Source organism: Lagopus muta, assembly GCF_023343835.1.
Source record: "Lagopus muta isolate bLagMut1 chromosome W unlocalized genomic scaffold, bLagMut1 primary SUPER_W_unloc_1, whole genome shotgun sequence".
Lineage (NCBI taxonomy): Eukaryota > Metazoa > Chordata > Aves > Galliformes > Phasianidae > Lagopus > Lagopus muta.
This window is the reverse complement of record NW_026040168.1, coordinates 453,135-471,441: the sequence shown is the minus strand read 5'-3', so window position 1 is coordinate 471,441 and position 18,307 is coordinate 453,135. Positions and strand designations below refer to the sequence as shown.

Below are 18,307 nucleotides of genomic sequence, written 5' to 3'. Positions count from 1 at the left end.
CCCTGCTGGTCACGGAACTGGGCCGGACCAGCCCATAAACCGTTGACAACTATGATTTGGTGTAAGTGCATCTTATTTTTACCATTTTATCTCGATCTTTATTTTCATTTCTAGCAGGATATCCATAGCTGGCTTTTCTTATCGTGAGAAGACATTAGACAGCCGTTGACTCCCAAGGCCTGTTTAGAGAAGTTCTGCTGCCTACTGTTGTAACTGGTGAGTGGTACTGCTGCTACAAAGCACTGTGGCCACCTAGTGAAGTAATGCTAGGCCTACAGCAGGAGGGGAGGGAAAAGGCGGGTGCTCATTGTCACAGGGCCTGGTGGCCTACATCTTGTAAACCAGCAAACATTTGCCGACTAGCTGCAGACCAGCCCACACCACCCTCCTCTGCAACTGCCAGCAGAGTACTGGGAGACAGCAATAGAAGAGGAGAAGGGTGGTGCTTGTTCACTGGTGAGTAGCAGTGGACTGGGTGGAAGATTGCTGGTGTTCTTGTCGCAGTTCGGAATTCACAGTGCGCCTGCGCGTTGACAGAGAGGGAGAGGAGGAGGGCGGTGTCCGGCCCTGTGTTTTGAACGGCTCAATGCAGCTAGCTCTCTATTTGGCAGGAAGGTGAGGAGGCCTCTATTCTGGTGGCAGTTTGTATAGGGAGAGGGGATCCAAATGTGGCAAAGGCGAACAGGAGGCAGCAGCGGTGACGGTGGAGGGGGACAAATGAGACAAGGGGAGAAGCCATTTCCACTACTGCCACAGAGAACCTGAGTGGCCTTGTGAGGCAGGAGGACTGCTGAGGTTGCAGTGCTGGCAATCCTGGACCGCTTGTGTGGCAGTCGTAAGCACCCATTCCTCCAGCAGGTAAGTGAGTTGTGAATGCGGTTTTGGGGAGAGTGCATGGCTTGTTGCACTGGTCTGGCGTGGCCTGTACTAGATTAGTTTAGCCTAGCCTAGTACTGGGCAGAAGCAGAGGGAGTTGCTGTGAGATGAGCTGGAGCTAGCTTTCCCTCCCCTGAGACTAATGTTATTTATGTACTTGCAGCGTTTTGGCTCTGTTACCCTTCCTTTGCCGCTCATCTCGGCGGTCTGCCCAGAAACCAGAGGAAGCGGGTGAGAGTGGGGCCGTGGGGCATTTGAGCTCGTTGCCAATCTCTCTTCTCCCTTCCCATGCAGCACCCCGGCTCCTTAGAACACCCCCCCCCCCCCCCCAGCCTACGGAGACTGCTTTCTTCCTCTACTACAGTACCTCTCAGTATCCATTTCCCCTCCCCTTGCTGGAGGGGAGGGATCGCAGCTGCACGCACCCCTCTTTCTCTCTACCGAGTTATTGTATTGTGGGCTGGAGCCCTTCTAGGGTCTCCCCGCCTATCTGTCGGTAGCGCACGTTAGCGTAGGGAGACATACCTCTGCCCTGCCCCCTCCCGTCACAAAGGGGGTGTGAGAGTGGTGGCGGGGATCGGCCGCTTTGCAGCAGCTAGAGCTGGGGGAGCCGCCGCTGTGTTAACGCACTGGGCTGGCTGCACTGAGATTGCACGTACCGGTACCTGAGATACCCAGAGTGTGCGTGTATATACGCGCGCTCCACTCGGGTTCCTTTGTCTGCCGCTGCTTTCTCCTCCCTCCTCTCCTTTCTTTCCTCCTCCCTTCTTTCCTCTCTCTCCCAGACTAATCGCTGCTGCAGCTGCAGGTTTGTAAATACTGGACCAACACATACAACATGGCTGACGCTTGCCCTGCTTCTTCACCAGGCTCTTCTCCTCCCTCTGTCTCTGCTGCTTAGTCTCTCCTCCGTTTAGGGTTTTGTTACTCCCCCCTCATCTCAAAAAAAGAAAAAAGAAAAAAAAAAAAAAAAGAAAAAAAAAAAGAAAAAAGAGAGGAAAAAGCAATGCACAGTCCTTATTTCATGCATAGGTAAGTATCTTCTCTTTGAAAGCTTTTTGCAACAAAATGAAACCTAAAATCAGAGTGGAATTGAAAACCTGGCAAGGCTTGGAGGATGGGCCGGCTGGGGAGAATTGGCTGAGCCCTGCTGAGATGCTGAGAAAGAAGCTTGATTGGAATGCTTGTATCTTTCTTTTTTTGGGGGGATGAGGGAGGAGGATGATGTGTCAAATTGCTGACAGAGATGAAGTACTGTGTTACACTTGCAATATGATCTAGCACCATTTATTTCATTTTAGGACATAGTTCAGTCAGTATAAGGTATCAACTCAGCACAGTCATTCTGAAAAGATCTGATTAGAATAGTCATGTAGGTAGAGTAGCATAGTCTTTTGGGGTGAGGTTCTTGACTTTTCCTGTATCTCCTTGTCAGTATCTTAAATAGCTTGCAGATCATAGGAGATAAAACTGGTATTAACACTTGTTGGGTCTCTTTGCATTGCTAGTTTTCTGTCACAGGTTACGTTGCCCTAGTGATGACAATAGCACAAATGGAGGCACTTTTTTTTTCCCTGTCAAAGAAAAAACATTATGAACTGAAGTGTGATACTGATTGACAGCATATTTCTGACCTGTCCTAACACAAGGCAAATGTTCAGTTCAGCACTTCCAACCACAGTTACTCAGAACACCCTTTGATGAAAATACCCTTTCAAAAAAAAAAAAAAAAAGTAAAAACAAAATAACATTTGAATGTTTGAATGTAGGGTTTTTTGGGGGTGTAAGTAAAATAATCTGACATGGAGAAGCATATCTAGATTTTAACTTAATGATGAATGCTCAAGGTGCAAAACATCAATGTGATGCTTTCTAGATGTTTTATTGTAGCCATGACCATCAACCTGAGCAGTGCCCTAAAGTGATGTCCTAACTTTTTTCTTTGGCTATTTTGCTTTGGAAGCTTCTAGTGAAGAACTGGCATAGCATAATCACAGTTTGTACTGATAAATAGTAACTACATTTAAGTGCTAAAATTAAGTATCATATATTAATACATTACAAAAAAATCTGTGGCTATTTTTCTTCAACTTTTTCCATTCCCATTAACAAGTATTGATTACCTGGAAGAGAAAATAAATGATAATATTGAGTTTACAGCAATGTAAAACTTGAGTGGAATCATCCAGATTACATTTTGGAATGTGTATCTATGTAATGGATCCCAAACCATCTGTAATATATCTAGACTGTAAAGTCTGAGCAGAAGTCTGTAATTTGATATGTCAGTGCATTTGTGCAGCAGTCAATCTTTTTACCTTCAACAAGTTATCCAACAAGGTAATATTGGGTAAAATCACCAGGGCAGTTTGATACTTGATCATTATCTTAACAAATAACAAAATTTTGAAATTATTGCTCTTTATTGGTATTGCTTTTTCTAATTCGTACTTTCTCCATATCAAGATGAGGCCCACTTGCTATCCAAAGAAAATATTGCCTAGATATCAGCATACCACATGACTTAAAAGAATGGGGAAACTGACTTTCCTTATGTGAATGTCCAGACTGCTTCCATCTACATCTCCATGACAAGGACAGGTGTTGAGTTTCTTGAAACAGTGTAGTTAATTTGTAGTTTATCTGTGAACAGTGAAAAATGGACCTGGGATCACTAAAGTAATTTTCAAATAATAGTGAAATTAAATAATTATATGATACACAGTACTTATTAATACTTCTACTATGTGATAGTGGGTGGATTTAACTTTGTATTAATCTAAACTGGAAATTTTGTTTTGGCATGCAAAATTTTGGAGGTGAATTGGTTAGGCTCCTGAAGAGGTTGAGAAAAATACCTTTTTATGTTTCTTTTGTGTAATATGTTGTAAAACTGCTGTAAATCCATGCTATGTGAGGTCTTGTTTCACTTGCTTACTTGGAATCACAGAATCACAGAGTCGTAGGGGTTGGAAGGGACCTCCAGAGATCATCGAGTCCAACCCCCCTGCCAAAGCAGGTTCCCTACACCAGGCCGCACAAGTAGGTGTCCAGGTGGGTCTTGAATATCTCCAGAGAAGGTGACTCCACGACCTCCCTGGGCAGCCTGTTCCAGTGCTCCATCACCCTCACTGTAAAGAAGTTCTTGCGCACATTTGTGTGGAACTTCCTATGCTCCCGTTTCTGGCCGTTTCCCCTTGTCCTGTCTCCACACACTGCTGAAAAGAGTCTGGCCTTGCCACTCTGCCCCCCACACTTTAGATATTTATAGACCTGGATCAGCTCCCCTCTCAGCCTTCTTTTCTCAAGGCTGAACAGACCCAGTTCACTCAGCCTTTCTTCTTAAGTGAGATGCTCCAGGCCCTTCACCATCTTTGTGGCCCTCTGCTGGACTCTTTCCAAGAGATCCCTGTCTTTTTTGTACTGGGGAGCCCAGAACTGGACACAGTACTCCAGATGAGGCCTTACCAGGGCAGAGTAGAGGGGGAGGATCACCTCCCTCGACCTGCTGGCTAGAAGCTTTATATATTTCAACAGTTTGTGGATCCATTGCACATGGTTGTCATGAACTGTGGTGACTGTATTAGACTTACATTCTTTATAGTCTGTTGCCCTGTACTGCCCCCAGTAGCATTTAGTGTGGCTTTGTTTGTTTATTTTTTACATTAGTGTTGAATGTTCATGTGATATTCAAGGTCTGCACCTCCAAATAGTGAAAATAGATATTAATTTCAAAAGTAGTTCTACACATTTAAACAATTTACTATATAACATATAGATTAGCTGCTGAATTTTAGGCCTTCAGTTGCAGATGATAGTTTGAATAGAGGATAACTCCATTTTTAATTTTCAGTTTTCTGTTAATATTCCAGTTTGTTTGTTTTTTTTTATATTGATAACTTATAGTAGACTTCAATAGGGAGAACTTTATTATCATGGTGACCAGTTGTTGAGTCCACTTGCCATCTTTGAAGTGATCTCTTGATTTTTCACTGTCACATGTGACGTAGTGGAATGCAAATTCCTTTTTCTGACCATGTTGTAGCTGATAGTTCCCTTGTACTAACAGTGCTGGCTACTTTAATTGAAGTGCCTTGTATTCAACCTCTGCAGTTGCATTTCATGGAATTGTTCAGTAGTGTGGCTATTCTTAACGTTCATTTTCAGAGTTTGTGGTTTGTTTGATTTAGTATCAGAGTTCGGGGGAGCATATCTCTGCTGAAGTTTAAGATTGCTCGCAAGCTGCTAGGTTGCGTAGGGATGGAATCAGGAAAGCCAAGGCCCATCTTGAACTGAACTTGGCAAGAGGTACTAAGAACAAGAAAGGCTTCTACAGGTACCTCAACCAGAAAATACAAGTCCAGGAGAGTGTACTCCCCATAATGAGTGACACAGGCAGGCTGGTAACAGCAGACAAAGAGAAGGCTCAGCAACTTTTTTTGCTTCAGTCTTGTCTGATAACTGCTCGTCACACAGCCCTCAAATGTTTGGTAGGAGGGGAAAGGGGAAGCAGTGTCCCTCCCACTGTAAGCGAAAATCAGGTTCATGACCACCTGAGGAACCCGAACATCCACAAGTCTATGGATCCCAATGAGATGCATTTCAGAGTCCTAAGGGAATTGGCTGATGTAGTTGCCAAGCCACTCAATGATATTTGAAAAATCATGGTGATCAGGTGAAGTCCCTGGTGACTGGAAAAAAGGCAACTTCACACCCATTTTTTAAGAAAGGTAAAAAGGATGACCCCAGGAACTACCGACCTTTCAGTCTCACATCTGTGCCGGGGAAGATCACATGGTGCTAGTGGGGACCCTCAACCTGCTGCCCTGAGATGTGCTGGCAACACTGCAGCACACTTGAAACCTTAAGGCAATGAGCCAGGGACCATTGAGGCACTAGGAGAAGGCAGCAGAGAAACTCAAGGAAAATACTTCAAAAGAATTAAGGAGTTATCCTCCAAGAAGGCATGTTGTGGTTTAACCCAGCAGGTGGCTGAGCACCACATGGTCATTCACTCACTCCCCCCCTTCCCAGTGGGATGGGGGAGAGAATAAAAATAAAACTAAAACTATATATATGTATATAAATGTATATAACAAGTGTATATGTATATAAATGTATATAACAAGTGATGCACAAGTAATTGCTCACTACCTCCTGACCGATGCCCAGCTAGCCTCCTGAGCAGTGGAAGAAAGAGAAATGAACTCCCATCCCCTTCAAAACTCCTTCTGCATGATGTCGTATGGTATGGAATTTCCCTTTGGCCAATTTAAGTCAGCTGTCCTAATTCTGTTCCCTCTCAGGTCCTTGGGCCCTTTGCTGCAAATTGCCTTGGCTTAGCAGGCAACTATGAACATTGTTTTTCTACTAGAATCAAAACGTAGCATCATAACTGGGACCTGCTGGTCAAACTGAAGTGTAAGAAAATGCACAGGCAGTGAAAGTAGGGACAGGTAACATGGGAGGAGTACAGAGTTGCTGCTAGATTGTCTGGAGATGGGGTTAGGAAGGCCAAGGCCCAACTGGAACTGGACTTGGCAAGGGCTTTGCAACCACCTGAGGAACCTGAGTATCCACAAGTCTATGGGTACCAATGAAATGCATCCCAGAGTCCTGAGGGAATTGGTTGATGTAGTGGCCAAGCCACTCTCAATGATATTTGAAAAATCATGACAATCAGGTGGAAAAAGGCAATGTCACACCCATTTTTGAGAAGAGTAGAAAGGACGATCCAAGGAACTATGAACGCGTCAGCCTCACTTCTGTTCCAGGGAAGATCATGAAGCAGATATTCCTGGACGCTATGCTAAGGCACACAGAAGACAGGGAGGTGATAGGGGAGAACCAGCATGGCTTCATCAAGGGCAAGTCCTGCCTGACCAATGTAGTGGCCTTTTATGATGGAGTAACTGTGTCAATGGACAAGGGAAGAGCCACTGATGGCATCTCCCTGAACTTCAGTAAGGCACAGTACCCAACAACATCCATCTCTCCAAATTGGAAAGATAAGGATTTGATGGGTGGACTGTTTGATGGACATGGAACTGGTTGTAAGATTGTACCCAGAGAGTGGTGGTCAGTGGTTTGATGTCTGGATGGAGATCAGTGACGAGTGGTGCCCCTCAGGGGTCAGCATAAGGACAGATGCTCTTTAATATTTTCATCAATTACATTGACATTGGGATTGAGTCAGCAAGTTTGCGGATGACACCAAGCTGTGGGGTGCGATCGACACACCAGAGGAAAGAGGGACGGGATGCCATCCAGAGGGACCTAGACAGGCTTGAGCAGTGGGCCCAGGAGAACCTTGTGAGGTTCAACAAATCCAAGTTTAAGGTCTTGCACCTGGGTCAAGGCAACATCCACTACCAATACAAGCTGGGGGGTGAAAGGATTGAGCACAGCCCTGCTGAAAAGGACCTGGGCGTACTGGTGGATGGGAAGCTGGACATGAGCCAGCAATGGGCCCCTGCAGCCTGGAAAGCCAACTGTATCCTGGGTTGTATCAAAAGAAGTGTGGCCAGCAGGTTGAGGGAGGTGATCCTGCCCCTCTACTCTGAGCTGGTGAGGCCTCACCTGGAGTACTGTGTCAAGTTGTGGAGTCCTCAGTACAGGAGAGACATGGACCTGTCGGAACACATCCAGAGGGGGGGCACAAAAATGATCCAAGGGATGGAACACCTCTCCTACAAGGACAGGCTAAGAGAGCTGTGACTGTTTGGCCTGAAGAAGAGAAGGCTCTAGGGAGACCTGATAGCAGCCTTTCAGTATCTAAAGGGAGGCTATAGAAAAGGAGGAGACAGTCTCTTTAGCAGGGTCTGTTGTGATAGGACAAGGGGAAATGATTTCAAATGAAAAGAGGGGAGATTTAGACTGGATATAAGGAAGAAGTTTTTGACAATAAGGGTAATGCGGCACTGGGACAGGTTGCCCAGAGATGTGGTGGATGCCCTGTCCCTGGAGACTTTCAAGGAGAGGCTGGATCATTCTCTGATAAGCCTGATCTAGCTCTGCATGTCCCTGTTTATTGCAGGAGGATTAGACTAGATGACATTTAAGGGTCCCTTCCAACTCAAAAGATTCTATGATTCTATGAAATACTTTAGGATTGAAGTTGCTATGTTTAAGGTCAGTGGTGGATCTCCCATTCTTCTGTTTTCAGAGTCTTTCTAAGGTTTCAGACAGTCTTGAATCCTGAATTCCCTATGTAACTTTGGGAATAGCATATTAAGATGGTGATTCCCTATGAATGTGTAATCCAAAGGCTTTTTATTTCTATGCACTGTATTTCTTGGTAGGTTTTTTATTTTCCTCAGATTCCTATTAGGGCAGAACATTTAATGAATATAAGGAACATGAGTAACTATTGTGTTTTAAGATTACTATGACCTATTATCCTTAAGAAGCACAACTGAAAGATATATCAGACATAACACATTCCAGATCAGAAGTGTTAAAATAAAATAACTCTTCCTGTTGCAATCATCATTTTCCTGGCTTAGTAAATATTTTCCTTCCTGGCATGTTCAAAAAACAGTAGCTCAACTCCACTGTATAATCTCATGTTTACTGTTGAGATTTTTAAATCTTGATGTTCCCAGCAGAATAGAAAAAAGCACGTTCTGGAATAGTTCCCTTGTGACATTTTGTATTGGGAATAATTAGCAAGGTTTTTGAGCGAGCAGTGTGCCCATGTGGACAAGAAGGCCAATGGTATCCTGGGGTGCATAAAAAAGAGCATGGTCAGAAGTTCGAGGGAGATAATCCTTCTGCTCTACTCTACCCTGGTGAGGTGACATTTAGAGTAGTGTCCTGTACAAAGCTCCTCAGTTCATGTCGATGTTTTATGGGCTGGTTCAGCCCAGTTCCATGACTAGAGGGGCAGAGGGATTTCACAAATCCGCACCTCTGGAAAAGGGAAACAGGAGACCGCAAAATAATTAAAAACAGCGGCAACAATCTGAGGAGAAGCAAACTAATTTACTAAATATAGTATCGGAATGCAAGATAACACACCATAATACAATATAATTAGAATTGAAGCTAATAAATCAAATATAATGAGAGAGAGTATGAAAAGGTGGATAGGCCTCTCCATAACAGTGAGGTGAGATGCACAGTCCGGTTGAGCAGCAAGGAGGAGAGCCTGATGAAGAAGGGGGCATTAGGTGACTTTGCCAGGGATTACATCTCCTTTCTGACTGCAAAACCCTCTGGGGCATGTAATTCTTCTCTTCTGGACCGGTACCCAGAAATGGAGCATTAACATTTCAACTCCCAGTGCACTACATGATGTTATGATGTTGAATACCAATAAGCAAAAATCATAAAACCATGACATTCCACCCCTTATTCTACATCACAACATGATCCTTAATATATACAAACAAACCATAATTAACAAGAATTAAACACACACACACACACAAACCTATATACATACACATGGAATTACTGACTGCACTCAACCAACATGAAATTCCCTTGTGGTCCACATTGAACATCCCTGTTTTTCTGGATCACCCACCAAGTGGACCCTGGTCCCTGAGAAAAAACAGTTCCACAAAAAGTTTTACCCTTCCGAGCAGCAGGAAAGACCCAAACCGGTTTTCCCAACATGTTCTTTACATGTACTACAGGGACCTTATCTCCCTTGACAGTATGTAGGGAGCTAGCAGGACCATCGCGACTGATAGATCCTCGAGTGTTGACCAACCAGGTGGCTTCTGCCAAATGCTTCTCCCAATGCTTAAATGTTCCACAACCCATTGCTTTCAACATGGTTTTTAACAACCCATTGTAGCATTCAATTTTACCAGAAGCTAGTGCATGATAGGGGTTATGATAAATCCACTCAATGCTATGATCTTTGGCCCAAGTATTTACAAGGGAATGTTTGAAATGAGTCCCATTATCTGACTCAATTCTTTCCGGGGTGCCATGTCGCCACAGGACTTGTTTCTTGAGACCTAATATGGTGTTTCGGGCAGTAGCATGGGGTACTGCATATGTTTCAAGCCACCCAGTGGTTGCCTCTACCATAGTAAGCAAAAAACGCTTACCACTGTGAGATCGTGGCAAGGTGATATAATCAACCTCCCATGCCTCCCCATATTTATACTTTTCCCATTGCCCATCCTCCCAGAGAGGTTTCATCCTCTTGGCTTGCGCATGTGTCACAGTCATGAATAACCTGTGCAATAACGTCCATAGTTAAGTCCACCCCTCGGTCTCTAGCCCACTTACATGTTGCATCTCTTCCATGATGGCCCGACGTCTCATGGGCCCACCGAGCTGGAAATAATTCACTCTTGTGTTGCCAGTCCAAATCTACTTGAGCCACCTCAATTTTGGAGGCTCGATCTACCTGATGGCTATTTTGTTGTTATTCAGTAGCCCGACTCCTGGGCACATGAGCATCTACATGGTGCACCTTTACAACCATATTCCTTATTCAGGCATCAATGTCTTTCTACAGTTCAGCAGCCCAAATAGGTTTACCCCTTCTTTGCCAGTTATTTTGCACCCACTGCTGTAACCACCCCCATAAGGCATTTGCTACCATCCTTGAGTCAGTGTAAAAGATAGAGCATTAGCCACCTCTCCCGTTCAGCAACATCTAAGGCCAGCTAGACAGCCTTTACCTCTGCAAATTGGCTTCATTCTCCTTTACCTTCATGGTATAGTGGGGATTCTTTAGCATGTGATACCTCTCGTCCTGGTTATGTTCCAAACTTTTTGCCTTCGGGTCAGCCTCGGGTCTCTCCTGAGGCTCTTTGCTACAAACTCCAAGTGGGGCCTTTCTCTCCAGTGGCAGTGTAGAGCATGTTCTTTACATCCTGTCCCATCCGTACTGGCCCTAGGACCACGGCTCGGGCTATCTCCTGTTTTACTTGCCTGCTGCTGCTTAGGGTCCCATGTAAAATTATACTTCTTCCACATCACCTGATAAAGGGGGCTTTACAATGAGGCTGTAGTTTGGAACACATATTCTCCAAAGGCCCGCTACACCCAGAAAAGACTGTGTCTCTTTCTTATTAGTGGGTGGAGACATGGCAGTGATTTTATTGATCACAGCCCTTGGGATGTGACGCCGGCCATCTTGCCACTTTATACCTAGGAAATGAATTTCCTGGGCAGGTCCTTTTACTTTGCTTCGCTTAATAGCGAAACCTGCATTCAGAAAGATCTGGAGTATTTGTTCTCCTTTCTCAAAAACTTCCTTTGCTGTGTTGCCCTGCACAATAATGTCATCAATGTACTGTAAGTGCTCAGGAGCACCTCCCTCTTCCAGTGCAGCTTGGATCAACCCAAGGCAAATGGTTGGGCTATGTTTCCACCCCTGGGGCAAACGGTTCCAGGTATACTGAACACCCCTCCATGTGAAAGCAAACTGTGGCTTACATTCTTTGGCCAAAGGAATTGAGAAAAAGGCATTAGCAATGTCAGTGGTGGCATATCATTTGGCTGTTTTTGACTCCAGTTCATATTGGAGTTCTAACATATCTGGCACAGCAGCGCTCAGTGGGGGTGTGACTTCATTCAGGCCATGGTAGACCACTGTCAGCCTCCATTCTCCACTGGCTTTACACACTGGCCATATGGGGCTTTTAAAAAGTGAGTGAGTTTTGCTGATCACTCCCTGACTCTCTAGTTGACAAATCAACTTCTGAATGGGGAGCAAGGAATCCCTGTTGGTGCGGTACTGCCATCTGTGCACTTTTTTTGTATCTATCAGTACCTGTTGCTCTTCCACTCGTAGCAACCCCACAACAGATGGATCTTCTGACAGGCCAGGCAAAACAGACATCTGCTTAACACCTTCTGTGTCCACAGCAGCTATTCCAGAGGCCCATCAATACCCTTTGGGGTCCTTAAAGTATCCCCTTCTGAGGTAATCAATACCAAGTATACATGGAGCCCCTGGGCGAGTTGCAATAGGGTGCTTTTCCCATTCTTTACCAGTGAGGCTGATTTCGGCCTCCAACATAGTCAGCTCTTGGGAACCCCCAGTCACCCCATGAATATAAATTGATTTTGTCCCTTGGTGACTCGAGGGCATTAGGGTGCACTGAGCACCAGTGTCCACCAGTGCCTTATACATCTGTGGTTCTGATGTTCCAGGCCATTGAATCCACATAGTCCTATACACTCTATTATCCCTTCCCCCCTGGCTGGGGGCAGGGCCCCTCTGTTTATTACCTCTGTTGCTCTTACGGCTATTGCCGTGTCCCTCAGCAACTGGAGCATTCACCTTTTTGGAGAAGTTCACCTTGGTGGTTGATCTGTCCTGTAATTCTTTTACCCGTGCTTGAAGTGTAGGAGTGGGTTTTTTATGCCACTGCTTCATATCTTCTCCACGGTCATGCAGGTAACGCCACAGGGCCAAATGCGACATAGTCTTACTGTTGTCACTTGCTTGAGCAGGAGGACGTCTTCTTCTGATAGCTGAGATGTTGGATGATGGAGGTTGGGAGAAAACCAAGTTGATCAGCCCCTCCAGTAGGCAGTTTTGGGAATCTTGGTCTCTTTCAGATGTATCTGGTACCACCATGGATTCATCAGCATTAAGCATGGTAGACAGTTCATCTATTATATCTTCTTGATTGCTCTCCATTCTGTCCAGTTTTTCAGCTTCTTTTGCAGTGGCTGAAACACGAGCTCGTAGAGGGCTTAAATGTAACTCAAAATCTTGAAATTTATTAGTTCATTTATAAGGGGTCTTTTTTCCCCTCTGCCGTACACTGCTGCAAATGTTTTGGCATACCTTTCTGGTGCAGTCTTTGTGAATATACGCCACATATTTGGTGTACACCTGACTCTCTCAGTATCATGCTCTTGGTCTGGCTCGTCAGGAATGAATGTGGGGCTATGTAACATTTCCACTGCAACTTATTCTCTCAAATAGCAAATGCCTTTTTTCATAGCAGTCCATTTCTTTTTCATAGGCATCCAATAATCTTTGAAGAGGTATTTTTCTTTTGCAGTTATCATCATCCACTTCCAGAGGGTGAAGGACCCATTCTGGCATGTACTAATACCTCTGTCAATGGCTGAGTCCCTAGCAACACCACGCAGTTGGCGACCTTCTCTACTGTCTAGCCACACACTGTTGGCCCCATTGTCCAAACATCAAAGTAATGAGACAACTATAGGCTCATTTGTGTGGTGTGGAAATTCTTTTTCATTCATTTTCAGAGATTGATCAAAAATGGTAACGATGTCTTGCTCACCTCTTACCCTTTTAGGACTTCTTGTTACCCTCCTGGGCATTGGTGACCACAGTCTTATTGAGGGCCCTTCCCCTGGACTCAGGGGCACTTCCTCCGGATCTCAAAGCTACTCCTCTGGACCTCTTTCCTCCTCTTCTCTTACAGGGACTGCTTCCTCTACTTTCACCTCCTCCTCTTTCTTCTGTTCTGAGTAGAGATTCATTTCATTTTCCGTCCTCTTACAGGGGCAACTGACATCGATTCTGGTGCCTCCTGTGGTTGATCAGGTTGGTCAGTTCCAATATTCTCACTCTCCAGCTCGGCTTGGAGTCTCATTCGAATATGAGGATAATTAGTTCAGATTCGAGCATGAATCGATGAGCCTGAATGTTGCTTTGTTCAGTTTGGAGACTAAATATTGTGAACTGGAAGCCGTTTTGCCCAGTTCAAAGTGCATCCCGTTCGGATTTGAGGATGTCCCTCTCAGACTGGAGGGTATCTCGTTCGGACTGGAGAGCATCTCGTTTGGACTGGAGGGTGTCTTGTTAAAATTGAAGGTTGTCAAGTTTGGATTGCAGGGAGTCTCTCAATTCAGAGGGCTTTTCTCTCTCAGATTGGAGGTCTTTTCTCTTGACTAGGAGGCTCTCTCTCTCAGCCTGGAGATTCTCCCTCTTGGCTCCTAGTCCCTCCTGGAAACTCTCCTTTTCGGCTTTCAGACTCTCTCACTCATTTTGTACTGTCTCCCTGAGACTATCCCTCTCAGCTCTGAGACACTCTTTCAGAATGGAGACTCTCTCTCTCAATTTCACAAACTCTCTCCCTCTCTGGGATAGTATTGAATAAGGCCCGATAAGCATTAGCCAGGCTCCAAATCGTTTGTGCCTCCTCAGATCTGCCTGAGCTGTAACATTCCTGTCTCAAATAAATGTTTAAGCTCTCGGGGTCTTTCAGGTGTTCAGGAGTAAAGTTCCATGACATTGAAGATGTCCATCTCTCTAAAGTCTATCCCAAGCCTCTCCACACTCCCTGCCACTCAGTATTCTCTGGTTCTGGGGAAGGCTTCCTCAGAATATTGTAAATCCAGATAATGAGTGAAATAAGTAAAATAATGAACAATACATTCAGGGAGACTACCAACATGATCAGATTAGCATTCAAAAAATGCATAAAGGATTCAAAGGAGAGACTAGGAACCTGTTTAAAAATCACAAGTTCTGTAAAATTAGCAGCTCCCTCTGCAAATAGGTATAAAAGAGAAAGCAGAATTTTTTTTTTCCTCTTTACAGAAGCAAGATAGCAGTGCTCAAAGTTTACAAATATCTCAGAATATTGGCAGTCCACCTGCACTTTCAAGGTCAAGTTTTTCAGTGAGCACCTGTGAAAGAGATAAACTTTCCCAATGAAGCTCTCCAAGAGCAGAGAGAATTCATTCTAAAAAGCTAAAAAGCAGTCATTGCCTGCATTCTCCACCAAGAATGTCAACAGTTTACGGGGCAGGGGGATTTCACAAATCTGCACCTCCAGAAAAGGGAAACAGGAGACCCCAAAATAGTTAGAAACAGTGGCAACAATCTGAGGAGAAGCAAACTAATTTACTAAATATAGTATCGGAATGCAAGATAACAAACCATAATACAATATAATTAGAATTGAAGCTAATAAATCAAATATAATGAGAGTATGAAAATGTGGATAAGTCTCTCCATAACACTTAGGTGAGATGCACAGTCTGGTTGAGCAGCAGGGAGGAGAGCCTGATGAAGAAGGGGGCATTAGGTGACTTTGCCAGGGATTATATCTCCTTTCTGACTGCAAAACCCTCTGGGGCATGTAATTCTTCTTCTCTTCTGGACCGGTACCCAGAAATGGAGCATTAACATTTCAACTCCCAGTGCACTACATGATGTTATGATGTTGAATACCAATAAGCAAAAATCATAAAACCATGACAGTTCATGAAAGAAAGTGATCTCCTGGAAGAAGTTTGGTGGGTCTGTTCAGTCTGGGTAAAAGAAGACTAAGAGGGCATCTCATAAATGTTTATAAATATCTAAAGGGAGGTGGGAGGCAAATGGATGAGGCCAGGCTCTTCTTGGTGTATAGCAATAGGACAGAGTAATGGTCTAAAACTTGAACATAGGAAGTTCCATACTAACATGCAGAAGAACTTCTTTACAGTAAGGGTGGTAGAGCACTGGAACAGGTTGCCCAGTGAGGTTGTGTAGTCTCTTTCTATGTAGATATTCAAGACCTGTCTGGATGCCTAACTGTGTGATCTATTGTAGGAAACCTGATTTAGCAGGGTGGTTGGACTCAAGGGTCTCTTGAGATCCCTTCCAACCCCTGCAATTATGTGATTCTGTTTTGGTAGTGGGGACTGGGGGGAGAGCTGCAAGGGTGATCTCTGTGGGAGAAGATAGCAGACTGCTTTGTGCTGGTTGCAGTTGGTTCTTACTGGCTTGGCAACTGCTCCATCACCGGCCAAAGCTGGGCCAATTGGCAAAACTTGTGGCACCTCTGTGAAAGCATAACTAAGAAAGGGCGATAAATGCTGGGGGGAAAACAAAACAAAACAAAACAAAACAAAAAATAAAACAAAAATGGGGGGAGAGAGGAACAACACCAGAGCAGGAAGAGAGAGGAAATAGAAGACCATACTGGAGCAGGAGTTAGAGTGGCAGCCTGAGCAGAGGCCAAGAGGTCTGACTCTAAAGGCACTGTTATCAGTGGAAAAACCACCACTCATTGATCCCAATCTCTTGTGCTGCCTGTTGCCCCTACCTAAGAGGTTGTTTTGTGTGGTAATGGGATTGGACAACAAAAAAAGGAGGAGGAGAGATTTTGCAGAATCAAGGGATAATTTCCCTTAATAGTGTGTATGTGTTTTTGTTTGTTTCAGTACTAAATTGGTAATTAAAAGTTTAATTGACAATAAATTGATTTAATTTCCTCCCAAATCAGTACACTTATTTTTCCCCCACAACACATCTCTATTGAGTTTTTTTGCTATCCTTTTTAAAATGCTGTATGAAATAATGTCTGCTAAAATTCAGCACACTACTTAGGTCTCTGGTATGCTTAGATAACTACCTATTGTACTGATGAGTATTGTCTGTGTTCTGTATTTCTGTAACTTATCTCTGGTCTTCACTTTGAATTGTAAAATGTTTGGAGATTAGACTGCTTTTATTCAATTTTCTGAGAATTATACAAGTAATGAAAATAAGACTTGGAGGATATAGGCTGTCTAACCCCTATTTTACTGAAAACAGTCAACTATGTCTGTATCATCCTTGGATGGCCCATCCTGTTCCATAATTTTGTGTATGTGGGCAGTCAGAAGATCCTTTTCTTAAAATTCAAGGAAGTCACAAGTATTAATTAATGGTTAGATTACCATTAATGGAACTGCAATTATAATAGACCTGTTCAGTCAAAATATATGCTAACAAGAGTATCTTTAAAAAAAAAACAAAAACAAAAACAAAAAGCAAACAAAGAAACCCAGCTGATCAGAAAAATTCTGCCTTGTGTCGCAAATACTTTTTAAAAAATCTGACTTAAATGCTTTTGATTTAGAGAGTACTATAATGAAAAAGTGCCAGCATTTCTGCATAAGGTTTACCGATCCCAAATAAAGTACCATCACCATGTATATAACAGTGGGAGACAATAAAGCATCGCATACCAGGATAAGCAAGGTCATTCACAGAAAGCAAGAACACTTAGTTACAGCTACATTTCTTCTAGCTTCCACACACTCCACTGCTTCATGATTTGAACTGGGACATAGCTCACTGGAAGATAACTGAAGTGCATTGCACCCAAATCCTACAGAAACAATAGAGTGAGCAGCATCTATTAAAACAAATAAAACAGAATCACGTGTTGGGTCTAATGACCATAAAGTTTTGTGGTGAGTTGGAGCAGGCTTTCCATTGAAAAAGTACCTGTACAAAGGAAAAAAAAAAAAAGAGTTTTTTAATTTAGGTCAGCATACTGGGCAGGAAGGAAATGAGAAGAAAGATAAATGGTGGGATTGTCCCTTTTGCCATCAACTCTACGTTTGATTCATTTAATTGCAAAATTGCATTGTGAAGTCTGAAAAATTATCTTTAGAGTCAACATTTTGGATAAATCCGTACTCACCTTTGTGCCTTCTATAAAACTATTGCATTGAAGGAAAAGAACAAATGTTTGCATCCCAGAACAAATATTTCTAAGAGCGTGTAGTGTTGCAAACAAACAACAACAAAAAAAACATTCAGCATCTTGACCTAAGTATGATCAATTCACTCCTGTTAGGATGCCTAACAGAGAAATTCAAGATGCTCGCAAAACCTAGACATAGAATCATGGAATTGTTTATGTTGGAAAAGACCTCTAAGATCAAGTCTAACTGTGAAGAGCAACCCCATCCCTAGGTGGGTGGGTGGGCCTTTGCCTTGACTAGCATTATAGTATTGTTTATCTGAAATGAATAGCTAATTAACATTTAGACATCTAACATAACTATAAAGACTGTTGTGCACAATTTTCAAATACTTGTTCCGAGATTTCTTAGGTGCAATTGCATATATTGAAGAAATGCTGGACAGCCTCACTATGGAGGTTACTATCACTTACCTTTTAATGTCATATATAATAAGATCAGAAAGTATATCTAAAATGTAGCTGCTTCTGGAAAGATTCTAGGAAACAATGTTTTTCTGAATGCCAAAATACCTGGTTTTGATGTGTTTTACTGTTGGCATTTGAACAAAAAAAGAACATTGCATAAAGCAAAAGTACACAATGCTTAAATATTGATGTATTTGCGTATTTAACCTACAAATGACATCGATACTGTATGGTGTGTAGTAATAGGGACAACTTTTATGCAAGATAAGAAGTGACAGATATTCCACTCCCAGCTTCTGGCAGAAGTTTAGTTCCCTGCAGGCAGCCATGTGTACCATTTGCCCTGGAAGTCCTGCTCCTCTTCTAGTCGTGTGGTCTGTTTGGATTGGCTGACAGGACCAGCCACCTCTTCCTGTTTCCCCATGTGTATTCATACTGTTTTGTGATTGACTGATGGCCATTGTTTTTACACTGTCATATGAACATGTTCTCAGATCTCCCTGTGCTTGGCTGCTCACTTCCTTTGGACCGGGAAGTGCTCAGGTATCAAAATACATACAATTATATACAATATAAGCACTGTGAGACTCCCAGCA

General features: G+C 43.4%; 1 protein-coding gene across 5 annotated transcripts in view; it reads left to right on the top strand.

The window, feature by feature from the left end:
- Positions 1 to 381: 381 nt before the first annotated feature.
- Positions 382 to 18,307, top strand: part of LOC125687573 (spindlin-W) — a 141,381-nt gene continuing 123,455 nt past the window's right edge. For 2 of the 5 annotated variants that reach the window (XM_048932765.1, XM_048932763.1), the window contains exon 1: positions 528 to 858. Coding sequence is in view for 1 of the 5 variants with exons in the window: in XM_048932761.1 (XP_048788718.1) it covers positions 587 to 615; positions 1,040 to 1,107 (97 nt within the window). In the remaining 4 variants the exon portion in view is untranslated. The other 3 variants (XM_048932766.1, XM_048932761.1, XM_048932767.1) reach the window with 3 other exon arrangements.